Here is a 17215-nt window from a genome sequence, read left to right on the forward strand (position 1 = left end):
TGATCTTTTTTCTGAAATAATTTTACGTTTACGGACTTAAGTAAGAGTTATTTCTGCATGTTTTTAAGCACCACTACAAATAAATATGAGTCCATGCATCCATAAGTGTGGGTTATTTCTGCACGTTTTTAAGCACCACTACAAATATAGTGTGGGCTATTTCTGCGCATTTTTAAGCACCACTACAAATAAATATGAGTCCATGCATCCATAATTGTGGGCATCATTCTGTTTTTCTGTCGGCCTGCTCTGGCCTAACTTGACTCTAGATTAGGGACAACTGCAGGGAGCGAAGACGTTGGAATCGCAGTGACCATTTTGTCCCTTGACGACCCCTCCTGTCGACTCAAAATGACGTCACGTCAATCGCTGCTGGCAGCAGGGGGCGCTAACGTACACAATGTCAGCCGCCTGAAGTGGATGATGAAAAATAGTGGCTGCTTCTTCCACCAATGCTTTAGGTTATAAATCCAAATAGCGTGTTTATACTATTGGGGACATGTTAAACTTTTTTTTTGCATTATCTTACTCAGTCTAAGGTGAAACGTGAATACAACAAGATATCCATCTTTACCAAACTACCTCTAAATTCATTTCAGATGGCAAAACCGTACGTGACTATGATTAATGACTGTGATGTAATCTTAGAAGTGTTACAATGTTGAGAAGTAGCAACTTGGTGTGGTTCAGCTAAAGATGCTTGCATAATTTCGCAAATTAGCTTTCGAGTTAAATTGTGACTTTGGTGGTCTTTAAATTTGAAACGGCTACAAATGAGCTTTCAATCCATAGTAGTGAAATAATTTCCACTATACGCTACACAGCACAGGCAGCACGTGTACATTTTACATATTGCGTAACTGCCCTGCGACTGACTGGCGATATGTTCAGGGTGACAGGGTGCGCTCTGCCTTTCACCCAAATTGAGCTTGGGTTGGCTCCAGCGGCGCACACAGCGCCACAAGTGCATCAATCGCCATTCAATTACCAGGTATGCCGTTTCTCAACATGTCCGCCAGGTGTTGCTGTTTCTCTCAACTGCAAACATTCCACCTGTTTCCATGTCGCCTAAGGTCCATCACATACACGGCCAAAATGTCCTCTTCATTCGTTGCATTCTGTATTATATGTATGTCATCTTCCAAATCAAGTAGTTTGGTTATTCAAAATGTAAGACGGTATGGTGACGGTGAGTCCCGAAGCCTCCATTAATAGCCCGTTGAACTTGTTCCACTTGTTCGAAAAATGCTGATTTGAACCGCACGGTTCTGCTGCTCATCTATTTAGGAGGTCACGGGAATCACTCAAGCCAAAACTAAAGATGAGTAAAAATGTAAAATGACATAAACCAATCAAAGAATAAAATAACAATTGACACTTGAATTGCTTGCTTTGGGCTGTGGCATCTATTGATTGATTGAATATTTATTGATCCCCAGGGGTGAGGAAATTCAGGCCCCAGCAGTATCCATACCACAGAGTGGGTATACAAAAGACACACAGATGGCATGAGCGCAACTCAATAGGCTCTCATAAGGCTGCCACACAACGGCACCACAAAGTAAGCCAGAAAGCGCTCAAGATAAAAGCCATCAAAGCAAATCAAAGCTAAAAGACAAAGCTTTGGGGTCTTTCAGACTGTGAAGCAATTTCCTATAACATAACTCTTTTAATCTGAGATTTGAAAGAAACAAATGACAATGTTTTAAAAACTCATCTGTCCTATTTCCACACTTGTCCTGATTGTGTTTGGTAAGTCATTTAATTAAATGTAAATGTCTTCTTTTTTTTTAATATTCTATAATTATTCTATAATAATATTTGGCATGTTCTTCCTAATACGTTTACACTTGAAATAATTCACGAGCCTTTTTAACATATACTACGTTTGTGTTATTTCGGATCAATTGGGCTCCAAATATCAATTTTGCGCGTTTGGAAAGATTTGTGGGCCCTTAAATGATGCTTTATTCCAATATTTTCACCCCTACACCGTGAACGTACATGGACGTGTCCATTTTGCAGGGATTGCTGGGAAGAAGAAGGAGTCAGTCGAGGTTGGGCCGTCGGACAAGCGTTCCAAGGTGGAAGTCAGTTAAAGTTAAAAGCCACTAAAAGGTAAGAAAGAAGCAGCCTCTCCATGGCTGCTGTTGGATAATATTGCTTGGGATCCCAAGTGGATAGAGTCTAGTCCGCGTAAGATGTCAAGAAAAATCTGTTTTCGAGGTTAATTTGCCGTGTTTGCCGCATTTTTGGAACGGCTCGGGCCTCGGCTGTGCGTTAAAAAGCTAACACGGAGGCGCGGCTAGAGGGAGCCAAAGCAGGCAGGAAAGAGCCTCACCCAGCCTGTGGGACTCCATTCTTTGCCAGAACGGATGTTTGCCCTTATTTTAACATCCTCAACAAGTCCGGAAGTCTTTATTATTGCGTTTGTTCCCTCAGTTGTGGTAGTCATTTGAATTTGATGAGTCTCAGTGGTGTGCGCTTCCTTGGCTTTAACTGCCTCACCAACATGGAATTTTGGTTCTGACTGACAGCAAATGTGCCTCATAAATGGAAGAAAAAAACCCTATTCAAGTATTAAGGATGAACTTTGATGGTAAAATTGTAATGATTTCCCCCACAATTAGCTTAGCCTTTTGCTATACTTTTTGTTTGAGAGCGTTAAAAATGGCAGTCAAGCTGGTAACAGGTGATGTCAGGAGGCTGCTCCTCACTTCCTTGTTTGAATTTGAGATCAAAGTCGCCTTTAAAGACCGGTGCCCGTGTTTTGATTGCTATTATGTCCATTTGTTCAATTACCTAACTAAATATTTATGAATAAATAATATATTTATATATCTTTTTTTGGTATGGTGCCGTGAGTGGCTGCCTCCCAGCAGTGTTCTCTCTGTCCCTCTTTATTTCCTTCTTTTCTCCTTTTCCTTTCTGTCTTTTTGTCCATTCGGCGATGCTGGTGCCTTCTACCGCACCTCGGTATCTCTTCGGATTGGATTTTCTTTTTTCTTCCTGGGACCGGGATCATCGGTCGAGACCGGCGTAACTCTACGACGGCTTCCTGCTCATCCGTCCAGTGATGACTGGGTCCATCGCCTTGGCCCCTGTGGGGAGTCCGCTCCCTCGTGCTCGTCGGAACCAACGACTTTCGCCATGCTAGCCCCGTGGTGACCATCTGCACGTGCCCCGACTGGGTGCCCGGGAAGCTGCTCACACGTTTGCCTGCTTTATGATGTTTTCACCAATTCACGACCACGGTCCATTGAGCGCCGTTGAACTGGACTGCCCTTACACCTGTCGATGGACCCCGTGGAGGCTATTTTGTGTGTTTTGGGGTGTTCTCTTGTATTGAGGGGTGCTGGTTGGCCGCTGTTACTTTCTGACTTTCTTTGTGGCCCCGTTGTGTGGCAGCCTTATGAGAGCCTATTGAGTTGCGCTCATGCCATCTGTGTGTCTTTTGTATACCCACACTGTGGTATGGATACTGCTGGGGCCTGAATTTCCCCACCCCTGGGGATCAATAAATATTCAATCAATCAATCAATGGACGTGAAGTCTCCCATCCCCTAAATGTGTGATGAGAAGTGCCTATTTAACTGTTTGCTGCACTTCATTTAAATGATGCGAATCCTAAATTCTGCTTACCTTGCTTGTGCCCCCCGCCCCCCTAAAATCCCCACACGTCACAAATGTTGCTATATATAAAAATAATCTTACTTGGAGCTTGAGTTCTGTTTATTTTGGGCCCTCTTCCATCAACTACATATAAATTCTTTCCCACCTATAGTTAATTCACTCATCCCAGGCCGTAATGAAAGACAGGCCCGCATCACCCGCTCAGTTACACAGGACCTCATCCGAATCCCAGCATACCAAAACAATTTTGGTCATAACTCATTTATCCGCACATCTATTTTAATCTGGAATAAGATACCCCTTCAAATCAGATCCGCCACCTCTATTATGCAATTTAAACGGCTATACACATATTTCTTAATAACAAATCAAACTTGCACCCATTAACAATAAGATATATATATATATATATTGTATATATTGTATTGAAATGTATGTAATGTTATAGGAACCTGCTGTAAAACAGTTCTTGAACTGAGTCAGGCCAGTCCATGAAACTTTGATGTTACATGTCGACCTTTCCTTTAAATAAACAAACAAACAAACAAAACTTCCTAGGCATCCAAATCCTCTTCAATGGCTGCTTACCTCCTTGCTGTCATCTGTAATTCTGCTTCCCCGACTTAGGTCAAACAATATTAAATGGTGGCCGTTGAGCTGCATCACTGGATTGGACCACAACCTCATCATCTGTGTAAACAAGAAAACAATTTAAGTACTGCTGCTATTAAATGCTAGTTCCAATGCCAAGGTAACCGATAAAAAGAACTCTCCAAGTGATGCCATTTCAGAGCAAAACTGGCCACGGGGATTTCAGTCCACTGGTGGTGGTGCTGAAATCATAAGTGGGTTTTGCTTCCCTCTAGTGGTCATGTGTGTAACAACGCAAACACGCGCTGCGGTCTTGTCATTCTGCCTTAGGAGCTGTCCGTGCCCTGTTCGCTAAGATGTTACTGCTTCATGCACTGTGTGCTTTTTATCTTAATGTGGCTTTTGTGTGTCTTTGCAGCTTAGTCCCCACGAGAGTTTTTGTTCCAGAGGGAGCTTGAGGAAAGACGGGGCCGAAAAAAGAGACCTAAGCCTTGGAAGCATCCGTGTTGTCGGGGAATCCTCAGAGAAAGTGCGTGAAATGTTTGGCATGATTTTGTATGCACAAGATGGAACCGAAGCCCCGAAGAAAGTAGTGCTTTGGCACTCTCGTCTCCATCTCGTATAACTCTTTGATGCTCCCTCCCCGCAGCCACAATGGAAGAGAAGATAGTGGAGGAGCACACCAAGCTGAAGCAGGGCATGGTGAAGGTGCTGCAGTGCGTAGCCGCCATCTCGCCAGCGGCAGCTGTGGTCAACCCTATCTTCGGCGTGGCGGGCTCGCTAATGCGCGTGGTCCTGCACCACATCGACGACGAGGACATCCGCACGCTCAAGCGCGAGTTCGGTTCCGTCAACCGGGCGCTGGACGAGCTCTCGCGCGAGAATCGCCAGGCCCTGGTAGCTATTCAGAAGGAGACGCTGGACAGCCAGTACGCCTCGGTGGAGGAGAACCTCAAGAACCAGTTCCGCAAGTTCATGGATCTGGTGGAAGCTCGGCCTGAGCACAGCAACCGGAAGAAGGAAGACTTTGCCCGCAGCTACGCCGACGACTTGGGCGACCAGAACCTGCACACGCTCTACGACGGTGTGGTCGGGAAGCCCAAACTCTTCAGCCGGCCCATCCTGGATGTGAGTTGCTCACACACACTGCGGTGACGGGCAAGGGAGATCTTCTCACTTTGAACGAGCTTTTTTTTTTTTTAGGTGTTCCTGAAGCATTCGGGTGGCGATCGTCGGGCCATGGAGCGCCTGTGCACACGCCTCACCTACTTGTTCTGCATCGGCCTGATTGCCCTGATGGGCTACGCCGCCGTCATTGGCGACGACGATGCCGGCCTGAGCGAGGAGTGGGCCGAGAAGATGGAGAACGTGCAGGAAAAGATGCAGCAGGCGCTGCGTATGTGCCGCTGAACCGGGCACGCGCACATCATCCACGTTAGCTTGCGCAACAGCGGTGGGCAAAGACGCGTGTGCTACGGTACTGTTGCCACCCGGTTCGCATTTCCATCATTGAGCATTCACAACTACGGCTTGCGCTTTGTTTTCCTTCTTAAATTGGTTGGAGGTATTTTTCTGTCCTAAATTTCATTGAATACCGTTTTTTTCCATGTATAATGCGCAAAATTTAACTAATTTACTGTCCTAAAATCTGGGGTGCGCATTATACATGGGTACAACAATTTTTGAAGAAAATCTCCCTCGAAATAAAACTTGAAATCACCTTCTTGTTTGTTGTCAATCGCGCATTGCATTCAGCCATCCTCCCCAACACACTTTGTTAGGGTGGTGCTCACTCAACTTATTTTGCAAGAACCACACAGGAGACAAGTAAGTCACTTTCCTCTCTTTTCATTTTAACCTAACTGATCGCGGTGGTGCCTTTCTGGGCAGTCGGAGAAATAAAATACATCCAGCCTAGTTAAGAAATCACCAGAGAGATCACCATGACAATTGTGAACACACGGAAAGATAATAAATAACTGGAACATCACTCAAATATCGGTGATCCCGTTGAGTCTCACATATTTCTTCGCTATCGAGTTTGCTAGCGCATGCGCAGTGATACTGACCGGCAGAATAACATCCGGTTGTTCCCAAAGATGATCTTTTTTCTGAAATAATTTTACGTTTACGGACTTAAGTAAGAGTTATTTCTGCATGTTTTTAAGCACCACTACAAATAAATATGAGTCCATGCATCCATAAGTGTGGGTTATTTCTGCACGTTTTTAAGCACCACTACAAATATAGTGTGGGCTATTTCTGCGCATTTTTAAGCACCACTACAAATAAATATGAGTCCATGCATCCATAATTGTGGGCATCATTCTGTTTTTCTGTCGGCCTGCTCTCTGGCCTAACTTGACTCTAGATTAGGGACAACTGCAGGGAGCGAAGACGTTGGAATCGCAGTGACCATTTTGTCCCTTGACGACCCCTCCTGTCGACTCAATATGACGTCACGTCAATCGCTGCTGGCAGCAGGGGGCGCTAACGTACACAATGTCAGCCGCCTGAAGTGGATGATGAAAAATAGTGGCTGCTTCTTCCACCAATGCTTTATAAATCCAAATAGCGTGTTTATACTATTGGGGACATGTTAAACTTTTTTTTTTGCATTCTCTTACTCAGTCTAAGGTGAAAAGTGAATACAACAAGATATCCATCTTTACCAAACTACCTCTAAATTCATTTCAGATGGCAAAACCGTACGTGACTATGATTAATGACTGTGATGTAATCTTAGAAGTGTTACAATGTTGAGAAGTAGCAACTTGGTGTGGTTCAGCTAAAGATGCTTGCATAATTTCGCAAATTAGCTTTCGAGTTAAATTGTGTCTTTGGTGTAAAGTTTTTGTCTTTAAATTTGAAACGGCTACAAATGGGCTTTCAATCCATCGTAGTGAAATAACTACTATACGCTACACAGCACAGGCAGCACGTGTACATTTTACATATTGCGTAACTGCCCTGCGACTGACTGGCGATATGTCCAGGGTGACAGGGTGCGCTCTGCCTTTCACCCAAATTGAGCTTGGGTTGGCTCCAGCGGCGCACACAGCGCCACAAGTGCATCAATCACCATTCAATTACCAGGTATGCCGTTTCTCAACATGTCCGCCAGGTGTTGCTGTTTCTCTCAACTGCAAACATTCCACCTGTTTCCATGTCGCCTAATGTCCATCACATACACGCCCAAAATGTCCTCTTCATTCGTTGCCTTCTGTATTATATGTATGTCATTTTCCAAATCTAGTATTTTGGTCATTCAAAATGTAAGACGGTTTGGTGACGGTGAGTCCCGAAGCCTCCATTAATAGCCCGTTGAACTTGTTCCACTCGTGCGCAATCTATCGAAAAATGCTGATTTGACCCGCACGGTTCTGCTGAGGAGGTCACGGGAATCACTCAAGCCAAAACTAAAGATGAGTAAAAATGTAAAACGACGAAAACCAATCAAAGAATAAAATAACAATTGACACTTGAATTGCTTGCCTTGGGCTGTGGCGTCTATCTTGCAGGATTTGCGTCATCAATCATCACCGTGATTTTTTTGGGGTGGGGGCAGGTTGGTCGTGGTGGCGGTGGTTGAGGGGCTCATTTGTCATTTTTGCGCATGAAGCAGCATTTACACGCAGCATTTAATAAATTGAGATTTAAGTTTTACACTAAAATTCCGATGAAAATGCAGCATTTTAGCCCCCGAAAAAATCGTCCACTGCGCAACGGGGGAAAAAAGAATTAACAATTGTTAATTCCTAAGCCAGACGAGTGTACAACAGCATGCTCGATTTTTTGTGAATGGCTTCAAAATCAACACATACATTTTTAACATATGCACAATCACATACGAAGCATAAATGAGCTCGTCTTCTTACCTTGAACAGAATGTGTGATGTTGTACACCTCCAAGAGATTGCCTAACATTGACCGAAAAGCACAAAAATAGCAACAAAAGAATCAAACAATCAAATCCATCTCCGTACATGTCGACGAAACAGCAAGAAATTGTCCCGTCTGCTTCGCTCGCCTTCTCCTCGCCCTTTCCTCCCTCCTTCCCTCCCTCTATTGCGCATCACTCCTTTCTTTTTTCACTCTCTTCTTTGGGACCCCTCCCCATGCAGCTTTCCCTACACACAAGCAGCAGGCTGCATGGGAATCTTCCACTCAACTTGTCCGACGTGAGAAAGAAGACGCGTATAGGTAAGAATTTGCTAAATGTTCTTATCTGGACCGCAGAGGAGGAATATGCACGCAAAATGGGGTGACGTCAGCTTGGGGGCCACTTGTGCGTAAAAGCGCACACCCATTGCGCACTTATTAGTTTAATTTATTCCTAATTATTTTGGCAACCGGAATTGGGCTCGTATTTGATTATTTCTGATGATTTATGGGTGTTTAGAGCAGCCCCCCCCCCCCCCACCGGCCTTGGATGAATCACACGCACATTGTCAAGGACACGCACACAAGCACGCACACGGCCTCCATTTTGTGTGTATGACATCACCACCCTCGGTGTTGTGTTTTAGTGATGATTTTTTTAAATTTATTTTTCATCTAAAATAATATCTAGTCATTGTTTAACGGGTTTTCCTGAGGATGTTTTCTTCTGTGATTTCATCGTCCTGCCTTTTATTTCACCTGTTTTTATCTCCTCACTGTTCATGATTCCATTTGGTATATGCCTCCTTTTTGGTTTTGGTGTCATTCTACTGTTGAGGACCAAATAGTGACACTTTTTAATAATTTGGCACAAAAATTGGAAGAAGGAAAACAGGAAGTACTTTCATCTTAGCCTCGTTGTTTGCCAAAGCTGATTCAATGTCAATCTCCTCCAATTCTGTCTTGTGTGTATTCAGAAAGCAACAACTGTAAGTACAAGTTACAATGTCCATCTTTTGAAAGTGATTGATGTTTATTGTGGCGGAACAAATTGGTTTGGACAAATATGGAATTTGTTTCTTTTAAACACAGAGAGCTGGTACTCTGTTACACTGTTACACTGTTACACTGTGTTTGCTCTTGCTCTATTGGATGCTTTGAAATGTGTTCTTTTCCAAGTGTGTTTGAAGACAAAGAAATTCAGGCGTTGTAAATGCTGTTAAAATTTGCCTAGGACGGATTTATATGGGATATTTCCATATTGGGAGGTAGTGGTGAGGGGCGAGTATTATTTTAATTGTAGTCCCTCGTTACTTTTTTTTAAACCTAACTACATCATTGAAGCCAAGCCGCAGTTCCGTGAGGTCAAGACCAAACTGTTCCTGGAGCATTTCTCCAGGAGTGGCGGCGAAAAGAATCTTTTTGTGCTCTACCATGCACTCATGGGGGACAGCAGCTTTGGAGAGTCCATTCTGGACGTGGTGGAAAGGTACGCTCACTTTGAGGGACCGACCGCTTCATCGGGCCGATGCAAAAGATTAGCTCGTAGCTCAGAAGGTGCTGCTGATGTAATGTGTTTCCAGGTACGTCTCCAGGAACCGCCGCCTCCTGGAGGACTTTTGCGTGCGCATGAAGGAGCTCTTCTGCCTCGGCCTCATCGCTCTGATGGGATACACGGCCTTGACCCAAAACCATCAGGAAGAAGATGACAAAATCCAAGACTGGAGCCGCAAGATGGATGAGATCGAGCTCCGCATGAAGATCACCATCCAGTCCTGCGTGGACGCCTTTGCGGAGCAGGCCAAACTGGACACCCAGCACTTCCTCCAGGAGAAGCAGATCGACAGTCTCCAGGAGACCAGCCAGCAGCTCCTGGACTTCCTGGTCAAGAAATACGACTGGGTGAGCTGGTCGGTGCGCCTAATCAACCATTCGGGGAGCACCTACCGCAACTGGAGGGCTGGTGAGCGCTTCCACCACGTGGTGGGACGCAACTGGTTTGAGGTTCTACAGGTCAACAACATCAACCTGGTGGTGTCCTTCAGTAGCAGACCCCAGACGGTGCCCAGGGACGCCATATTGGAGATGATGGAGGGTGCCGCCCGAAAGGGCAACGCCCCCACCGTGGTGGAGGTCCTGGAGAAGCAGATGAGCGGCTTTGTGGTTCACGCCGTCAGCCGCCACAAGGAGTCAGCGGCGGCGTGGAGTTTCCCAGACGATTGTCACTACTGGGAGAGGCACAAGAACGTAGCCGTGTGTGTACACGCTGACTGAAAGTCGCAAACATTCCAAAGTGAGAATTCAATCCAACCTCGAAGCCTACTTCCCCAAACTCTAACTATGACCGCTATGCCTGACACTTTCAAACCTAACTTAATCTGAAACAAATCACCTTAAACCTTATTGTAAAGCTAATCGCAAACATACTGTATCTGTGTCCCAATGTAATTTCGTATGCCAACAAAGTATTTCTGGATTGTTTTGTTCTGAGTGTAAATAAAGCAAGCGCATGGTAAGCATTGAATGGGTTTTGCGTCTTGCCAGCGGACAAGTCGTTTATGGATGTGGCCAAGTGGTTAATTTAATAGGCTGCTCCTTTTTTCGCAGCATAAATGTGATTGACGCTGCAACGTTAGCATCTGCGGCCGCTAATTGAATTCCCCTTCGCACCCGAGTCAGCATTTCCCAGACCGCAGCGCTCTAATCGCCCCGCAGGCGAGTAGCAAAGTGCTTGGCTTAGCATGTGTAGCGCTCATTTCCCAGACGTTGCTCCCAGTCTTATGCGGGCCTGCCTGACTGTAAAACGGAAAAATGAGCAGGTGCGTTCATAGGACGCTTTCAGTTCCCTTTATTTATTTATTTATTTATTTATTTATTTATTTATTTATTTATTTATTTATTTATTTATTTATTTATTTATTTATTTATTTATTTATTTATTTATTTATTTATTTATTTATTTATTTATTTATTTATTTATTCATCAAATTTTCTTTTTTTATATAAATTGGAAAATTGCACTGTTTTGTGTTTGTGTTTTCTTTCGTGTTGAATTCATTCCATGTGTTTTTTATGTGTGCATATCGTGGCAGCAAATTGATGAGCGGCTTTCGTTTTGTCAAAGGTAGGAAATATTGATCGGAGACGCTCTTCCTTTCCTCCCCCTCGTTAAAAAGCCTCGCGCCAGCGCCGCCATGGCAACATCCTGACGGGATTTACAGGCACAACTCGATGGGAAGGCAACATTTTTTTTTAAATATCAACTGATCTCGGTTGTTATCACCATTTTTTCATGTCGTTGTTAAACTGTTAGGAAAGAAAAACGCAGTATTTCAACTTTTTTATAAACTTTTGCAGTACTGTAAATACAAATGAAAACGCGAATATAGAAAAGTATTAGTTTATTCATAAAATAAAAGTGTCTTTCAGGGTGCAATGTTCCCTTCCATCCAGCAGAGGGTAGCATTGGCTGCCTTACGGGTCGCGCGCTTTCAAATAGCGAAGAAGAATCACACCTGGTTTGTAGAGAGGCCAACTTCTGTGTTTTTGATTGTGTTTGACAGATTAGACATGAAAAAAAAAAAGTGAAACATGCTTTCTGCAGAGGCCAAAGGTCGACTCTTACTCCCTGCCTGTTGTCACGGACGTTTCCGGCATTTTGAAGGCGTATCACCGCGACCCACCTCGGCCTTACAATTGGAAGTCGTCAAAAAGTGTCGCCCGACTGATTGGAGATTTTGGACTTCGGAACAGGCAGGAAGTCAACCAGCCCTCGTTTTTAGAAAAAAAATGAACGACTCAATGTGCAGGACCAGACAAAAGCCAATATCAATATTTCATAAGCGAAATGAAAGAGCAGGTCGATGCTTGGCTCCTCTAGACTCTGGATAGCCTAATAAGGCATCCATCCTGCACTTTGACTGATCCAATTGGATAAAGAGCCTTCAAGTCATACGGAGTCTTCTGCAAAGGGGGAGGACAAGTAGAGCCCCCTGGTGGTGACAAATTGTTTACAGGTAAGAGAGAAAGAATCATGGCATAATAAGCGAACTGTGTGCGTGCGATAGCCTGATGCATGTATCTTGCTCCATCTGCCTCGTATAGCTCATAAAGTACCCTTTCTTTCCATGTATAATGCGCCCGCATGTATAATACGCACCCTAAAAATGGCATGTTGATGCTGGAAAAAAGCCTGTACCCATGTAAAATACGCACCCAAATTTTGACTCCTACTTAAGTCCGTAAACGTAAAATTATTTCAGAAAAAAGATCATCTTTGGGAACAACTGGATGTTATTCTGCTGGTCAGTATCACTGCGCATGCGCTAGCAAACTCGATAGCGAAGAAATGTTTCGGATTTGTGTAGGGTACATTGTGACAGCAAACGAGCAGGTGATCGAGCAAGCGTCTGATACGAGAGCATTGTGTTCGTATGAAGCGTGTTTGAAGTGAACAGCAGAGAAGAAAGCGCATCTGTAATGGCGGCCTCCGTATCATATCCGGATTAAAAAAGAAATTTAAAAAAAAAAAGAATTTTTTTTTTGTACCCATATATAATGCGCACCCCAGATTTTAAGACAATAAATTAGTTAGATTTTGCGCATTATACATGGAAAAAAACGGTAACTGTAATTTAGTTACTTTTAAATTAAATTACGTTTTAAAGGTGTCAGTAGGGATAGGCGTAGGAGTAAAAATGTAATGTATGTTTTGTAATTGGGTTGACACACCTGAAAGAAACACAACCATGAGAAATCGTCCAACGAGGTTAAAAAGAAGAACAGCCTACTAAAATGGCGACACTCTATTCGTTGACTGGTGGCTGGTGCATGCTGATTCATATTTGACAAGACTGAATGTGATTGGTTCCATCCGAACAGGCAGCTTTGAGAGGGTGTGTCGACTTATGCAACCACATTGTGTCACTTTTCTTTTCTGAGGAGAGTGGCACTTTGCGAGAAACATTAGACGCTGGCCAAGGTCAGAGAGATAAAAGCCAGTCAATTTGGTCTTCATGTGACTCCAACAAAGCAAAGTGGCTCTGACGGAAAAAAAATGATTTCATTTTCAAAAGGTCTATTTTGTGAAAACATACAGCCATGTCATCGTCAAATCAATTTAAACACAATGAAACCCTTTTTGCTTTGTTCAGTGCAGCCCTTCTGCTTTGTGCGCCTTGGCCACCAGGGGGCAGAAGAATGCAAACATCCAAAGGTCAGATTGGCCTTCACGACGGACCGTTTCGGGACCGGGAGCCATACATTTGACACACTGTTCCAAATTCAAATTTGACTGTTACCTGTGTAACTAGTCCATGATGCGTGACGTGATGTGCAGCCGCGCCGCGCCTGTCACGGCGCGCTGACACGGACAAACGTGGCCTTTCATCTGGCCGCCATGCTGCCTTCCGGCCTCGCAAATGTATGCCTTTGGGGCCGAATGTCTGCTCTTTACAAACTTGTGGGCTCAAGTTGGTGGGAGCTACAACAAGGCTGGTTTTGTCTTGGGGACAACCGGTTCCCTTTTTACTTCCCCTTTCTCACTTTTTGCCCCCCCCCCCCATCTCTCTCTCTCTCTCTCTCTCTCTCTCTCTCTCTCTCTCTCTCTCTCTCTCTCTCTCTCTCTCTCTCGAATGCATAAATAGATGGTGCGAGCGGAGACTGGCGCTTGCATTCCCAGCTGGACAAGTTGGACAGAGTCTGAAGGTGAGCCCGGCTTTAATTCTCCATAAATGCCTCAAAAAGCAAAATAACATTTGGATCAAAGAAAGACAAGAATTGAAGCCGCTTGTTGTGGATTTTCAATTCCACTTTGGTTGAAAGAAAAGAAAAGAAAAAAAGGGGAAAAAAGGAAAGAATTAGAATTGCTCGTTGTTCTGACAGGGAAATTGATTGATTGATTGATTGATTGATTGTATATTTATTGATCCCCAGGGGTGGGGAAATTCAGGCCCCAGCAGTATTCATACCACAGAGTGGGTATACAAAAGACGCACAAATGGCATGAGCGCAACTCAATAGGCTCTCATAAGGCTGCCACACAACGGCGCCACAAAGAAAGCCAGAAAGTGCTCAAGATAAAAGCCATCAAAGCAAAACAAAGCTAAAAGACAAAGGGAAAAAAGTAACTGTGGCCAACCAGCACCCCTCAATACAAGAGAACATCCCAAAAATAAATGATAAATGAAAAAAATATGATTGTATTTTGACTTTTCAACTTGAGGATTTGAATGTCACCTTAATCAACTGCCTCAGAGCTAACACTTTACATAAAAAACAAAGTCAAATGAGAAGAACCCATTTTGTGCTTGATCATTCAACTTGGCGATTATTTGAATGTAATCATGGCTTTGATTCTCTAGTAAAGAACACTTGAGAAGATGTTTCGATAAAATAAAATGAAGTGCACATTTCAAGCACCTTTTTGAAAGAATGAAAGTGAAATTGAATGACCGAAGGCCTTGTTTTGCTCTTCCGATGCATTTTGAATAATCCAATTTGAAGGTATGCTCAGCTTTAAGCCTTCAGTAATTTAAAGCATTGAAGGAAAAAAGCAAGACTCTCTCTTGCACTGCAGACGCATTGAGACCGCTGAAGGTCCATGTTAGGGTTTGCAGAATATTCTGCAAACCCTAACAGTCCACTTGGCTTTGGTTTCACTCTTTAACCGAAAAGCAAGTGAAAAAATCAAATTGGCCAGTCAAGTTGTTTGGATGGTGCTGTTGTCAGCCCAGGACGCTGCTCACAGGTTTGCCTGCTTTGTGATGTTTTTCACCGATTCACGACCACGGTCCATTGGGCGCCGTTGAACTGGACTGCCGTTACAGCTGTCTATGGACCCCGTGGAGGCTATTTTGTGTGTTTTGGGGTGTTCTCTTGTATTGAGGGGTGCTGGTTGGCCACAGTTATTTTTTTTCCTTTGTCTTTTAGCTTTGTTTTGCTTTGATGGCTTTTATCTTGAGCACTTTCTGGCTTTCTTTGTGGCGCCGTTGTGTGGCAGCCTTATGAGAGCCTATTGAGTTGTGCTCATGCCATCTGTGTGTGTGTGTGTGTGTGTGTGTGTGTGTGTGCGTGTGTGTGTGTGTGCAGCCGTGAGGGTGCGGCATCGTGAAGACGCGTGCAGACGTGTCAGGACAAGGTTTGGGTCCTGCCAGGGACTTTGGCGAGCTTTTTGAAGAAAACCTGAGCGCCCATTTTGGTGTCTAGAGCGGCCATCCACTGATCAATTGTAGAATTGAACAAGCCGGCACATATTCAAGACACCAAGCTAATTTTTGCGTTGTGCTCGGGAAAGTGTCCGAAAATGTCTTCTTTAATGGTGTCTGTCCCTCCATGTGTCCTTTCAGGCTGTGGCGGAATCAGTGGCTGTGAAATTGCGCAAACATGGACAGCGTGGCCAACTGGCTGGTGGACAACAAGGACAAGATTGAGAAAGGGGTGAACATCATGGGGCAAGCGTGGGAGGTCCTGGCCGCCACGGTGGGCCAGCTGCACCCCATCCTGGGGGCCGTTTTCGTGGCCTCGGCCGAGATCCTCAGCAACCCGGAGGGCAAGGAGGCTGTCTACTGGAGCCAGAAGATTGAGCAGGTCAACCAGAAGCTGATGGGCATCCAGAGCGACATCGACCAGATCGCCCTGGAGCTGCAGAGGACGTCCATGAACAAGCAGAACCTCGACCGTGAGGCGCACATACTGGGCCAGTACGAAAAGTTCCAGGAGTTCATCAACGCCAAGCCCAGCATGAAGGAGAAGAAGAAGGAGAAGTTCATCAAGTATTACGAGAACACGGAGGCCGACTTGAACTTGGACGCCCTCTACAACGCCGTCACGGGGGAGAACACGGCCGGCGACCCCATGCTGGACACGGTGGTTGACACGGAGCAGAGGAGCCGCAGGGCGGTGGAGGACTTCTGCGCTCGGCTCAAGAAGCTCTTTATGATGGGCCTCATCGCCGTCATGGGCTACGCCGGCCTCCGAGAAGGCGCGGTGGAAACGGGCCTGACGACCAAGTGGCACGAGCGGATGGAGGATGTGGAGAAGCGCATGAAAGCGGTCGTGGACCACTGCACGGAGACCTTCGTGGACCAGGCCAAGCTGGACCTGGAGGAAGCACTCAAGGAGAAGGCCTCCTGCGCGGTCAGCGAGGACTTGACGCGTTCGCTGCTCTCTGCGCTGGTCAAGAAGTACGACTGGGTCAACTGGTCGGTGCGCGCCTTCAACAGGCGCGAGCGCATCTTCTTCTACAACTGGCTGGCGGGACGCAAGTGCCACGGCAGCGGCGGGGCCAACTGGTTCGAGCTGACCATGGACAACAAGGTCAAGGTGGTGGTGTCCTTCTGCGTGGACCCGCCGCCCATTGACAAGACTCGCATCTACGAGCAGATCGAGCAGCAGGGGCTGAAGGGCAACATGATGGCTGTGGCCCTGACGCTCAACCGCTGCTTCCCTGACTGCCTGGTGCACGCGGTCAGCCACTACAAGGAGGTGGTGGAGTCCAACAACTTCAACGTGGAGTCTTACTACTACGCCAGGCACAAGGGGGCCTTCGTCTGCATCCACCCGCAGTAGAGCCGTGCTGATGTGATGGAATATCTGAACTGGCAGGGGCACATATGATGGAAAATGCACATTTTATTTGTCTACTCAGTGTTTGTTGCCGTATGGATTTCTTCTTTTCTTTTTGGGTAGAGAATGTTGTCCACTTTTTTGTTTTTTCACAAATGCATATGAACAAGTGTCAGATTGCCGATAAGCGCAAGCAAAAAGATGGCGCTGGTCGGCTTCACCGTGTCGGCAAAGATGAGCATGTTTGAGCTTTGCAAAAGTAACTGAGCAGCAGCGAGCCAGGCGGCCTGTTTGCGTAAACGCTCCTGTTGCGGAAGACGGAGATGAAGACACATTGTAACTGATTTTTATTTTTGGCAACAATCTGACGTGCTTGTATCACTGTGATCACTTGTTCTCTTGTCAATGTTCTAAATGTTGCCTTTTTGTCTTTTTGCAGGTCCATGTTTTGAAATTGGCAAAAAAAAAGAGTGTAATGGACAGAATCTACGTGAAAATAAATGCACATTAAAAATATTTCTAATTTGTCATTTGATTTTCAAGA

At 45.1% G+C, this 17215-nt stretch overlaps 2 protein-coding genes across 4 annotated transcripts in view; both read left to right on the forward strand.

The window, feature by feature from the left end:
• LOC133160472 (uncharacterized) overlaps positions 1 to 17201 on the forward strand; it is a 48987-nt gene extending 31786 nt beyond the window's left edge. Inside the window, exons 1-3 of one of the 3 annotated variants that reach the window (XM_061288159.1) lie at positions 13782 to 13812; positions 15196 to 15334; positions 15453 to 17201. In XM_061288159.1, coding sequence (XP_061144143.1) covers positions 15490 to 16674 — 1185 coding nt within the window. In that variant the 5' untranslated portion in view covers positions 13782 to 13812; positions 15196 to 15334; positions 15453 to 15489 and the 3' untranslated portion in view covers positions 16675 to 17201. Of the gene's footprint in view, positions 1 to 13737; positions 13813 to 15195; positions 15335 to 15452 lie in introns of those variants that run through there. The other 2 variants (XM_061288157.1, XM_061288158.1) reach the window with 2 other exon arrangements.
• LOC133161563 (protein rapunzel-like) lies at positions 4636 to 10614 on the forward strand. Its single transcript, XM_061290138.1, has 4 exons — positions 4636 to 4753; positions 4874 to 5203; positions 9439 to 9595; positions 9690 to 10614. The coding sequence occupies exons 2-4, from the start codon at positions 4879 to 4881 to the stop codon at positions 10378 to 10380; spliced, it is 1173 nt and encodes a 390-aa protein (XP_061146122.1). The 5' UTR covers positions 4636 to 4753; positions 4874 to 4878; the 3' UTR covers positions 10381 to 10614.
• Positions 17202 to 17215: the final 14 nt, after the last annotated feature.

This window comes from Syngnathus typhle, linkage group LG10, assembly GCF_033458585.1.
Source record: "Syngnathus typhle isolate RoL2023-S1 ecotype Sweden linkage group LG10, RoL_Styp_1.0, whole genome shotgun sequence".
Classification (NCBI taxonomy): domain Eukaryota; kingdom Metazoa; phylum Chordata; class Actinopteri; order Syngnathiformes; family Syngnathidae; genus Syngnathus; species Syngnathus typhle.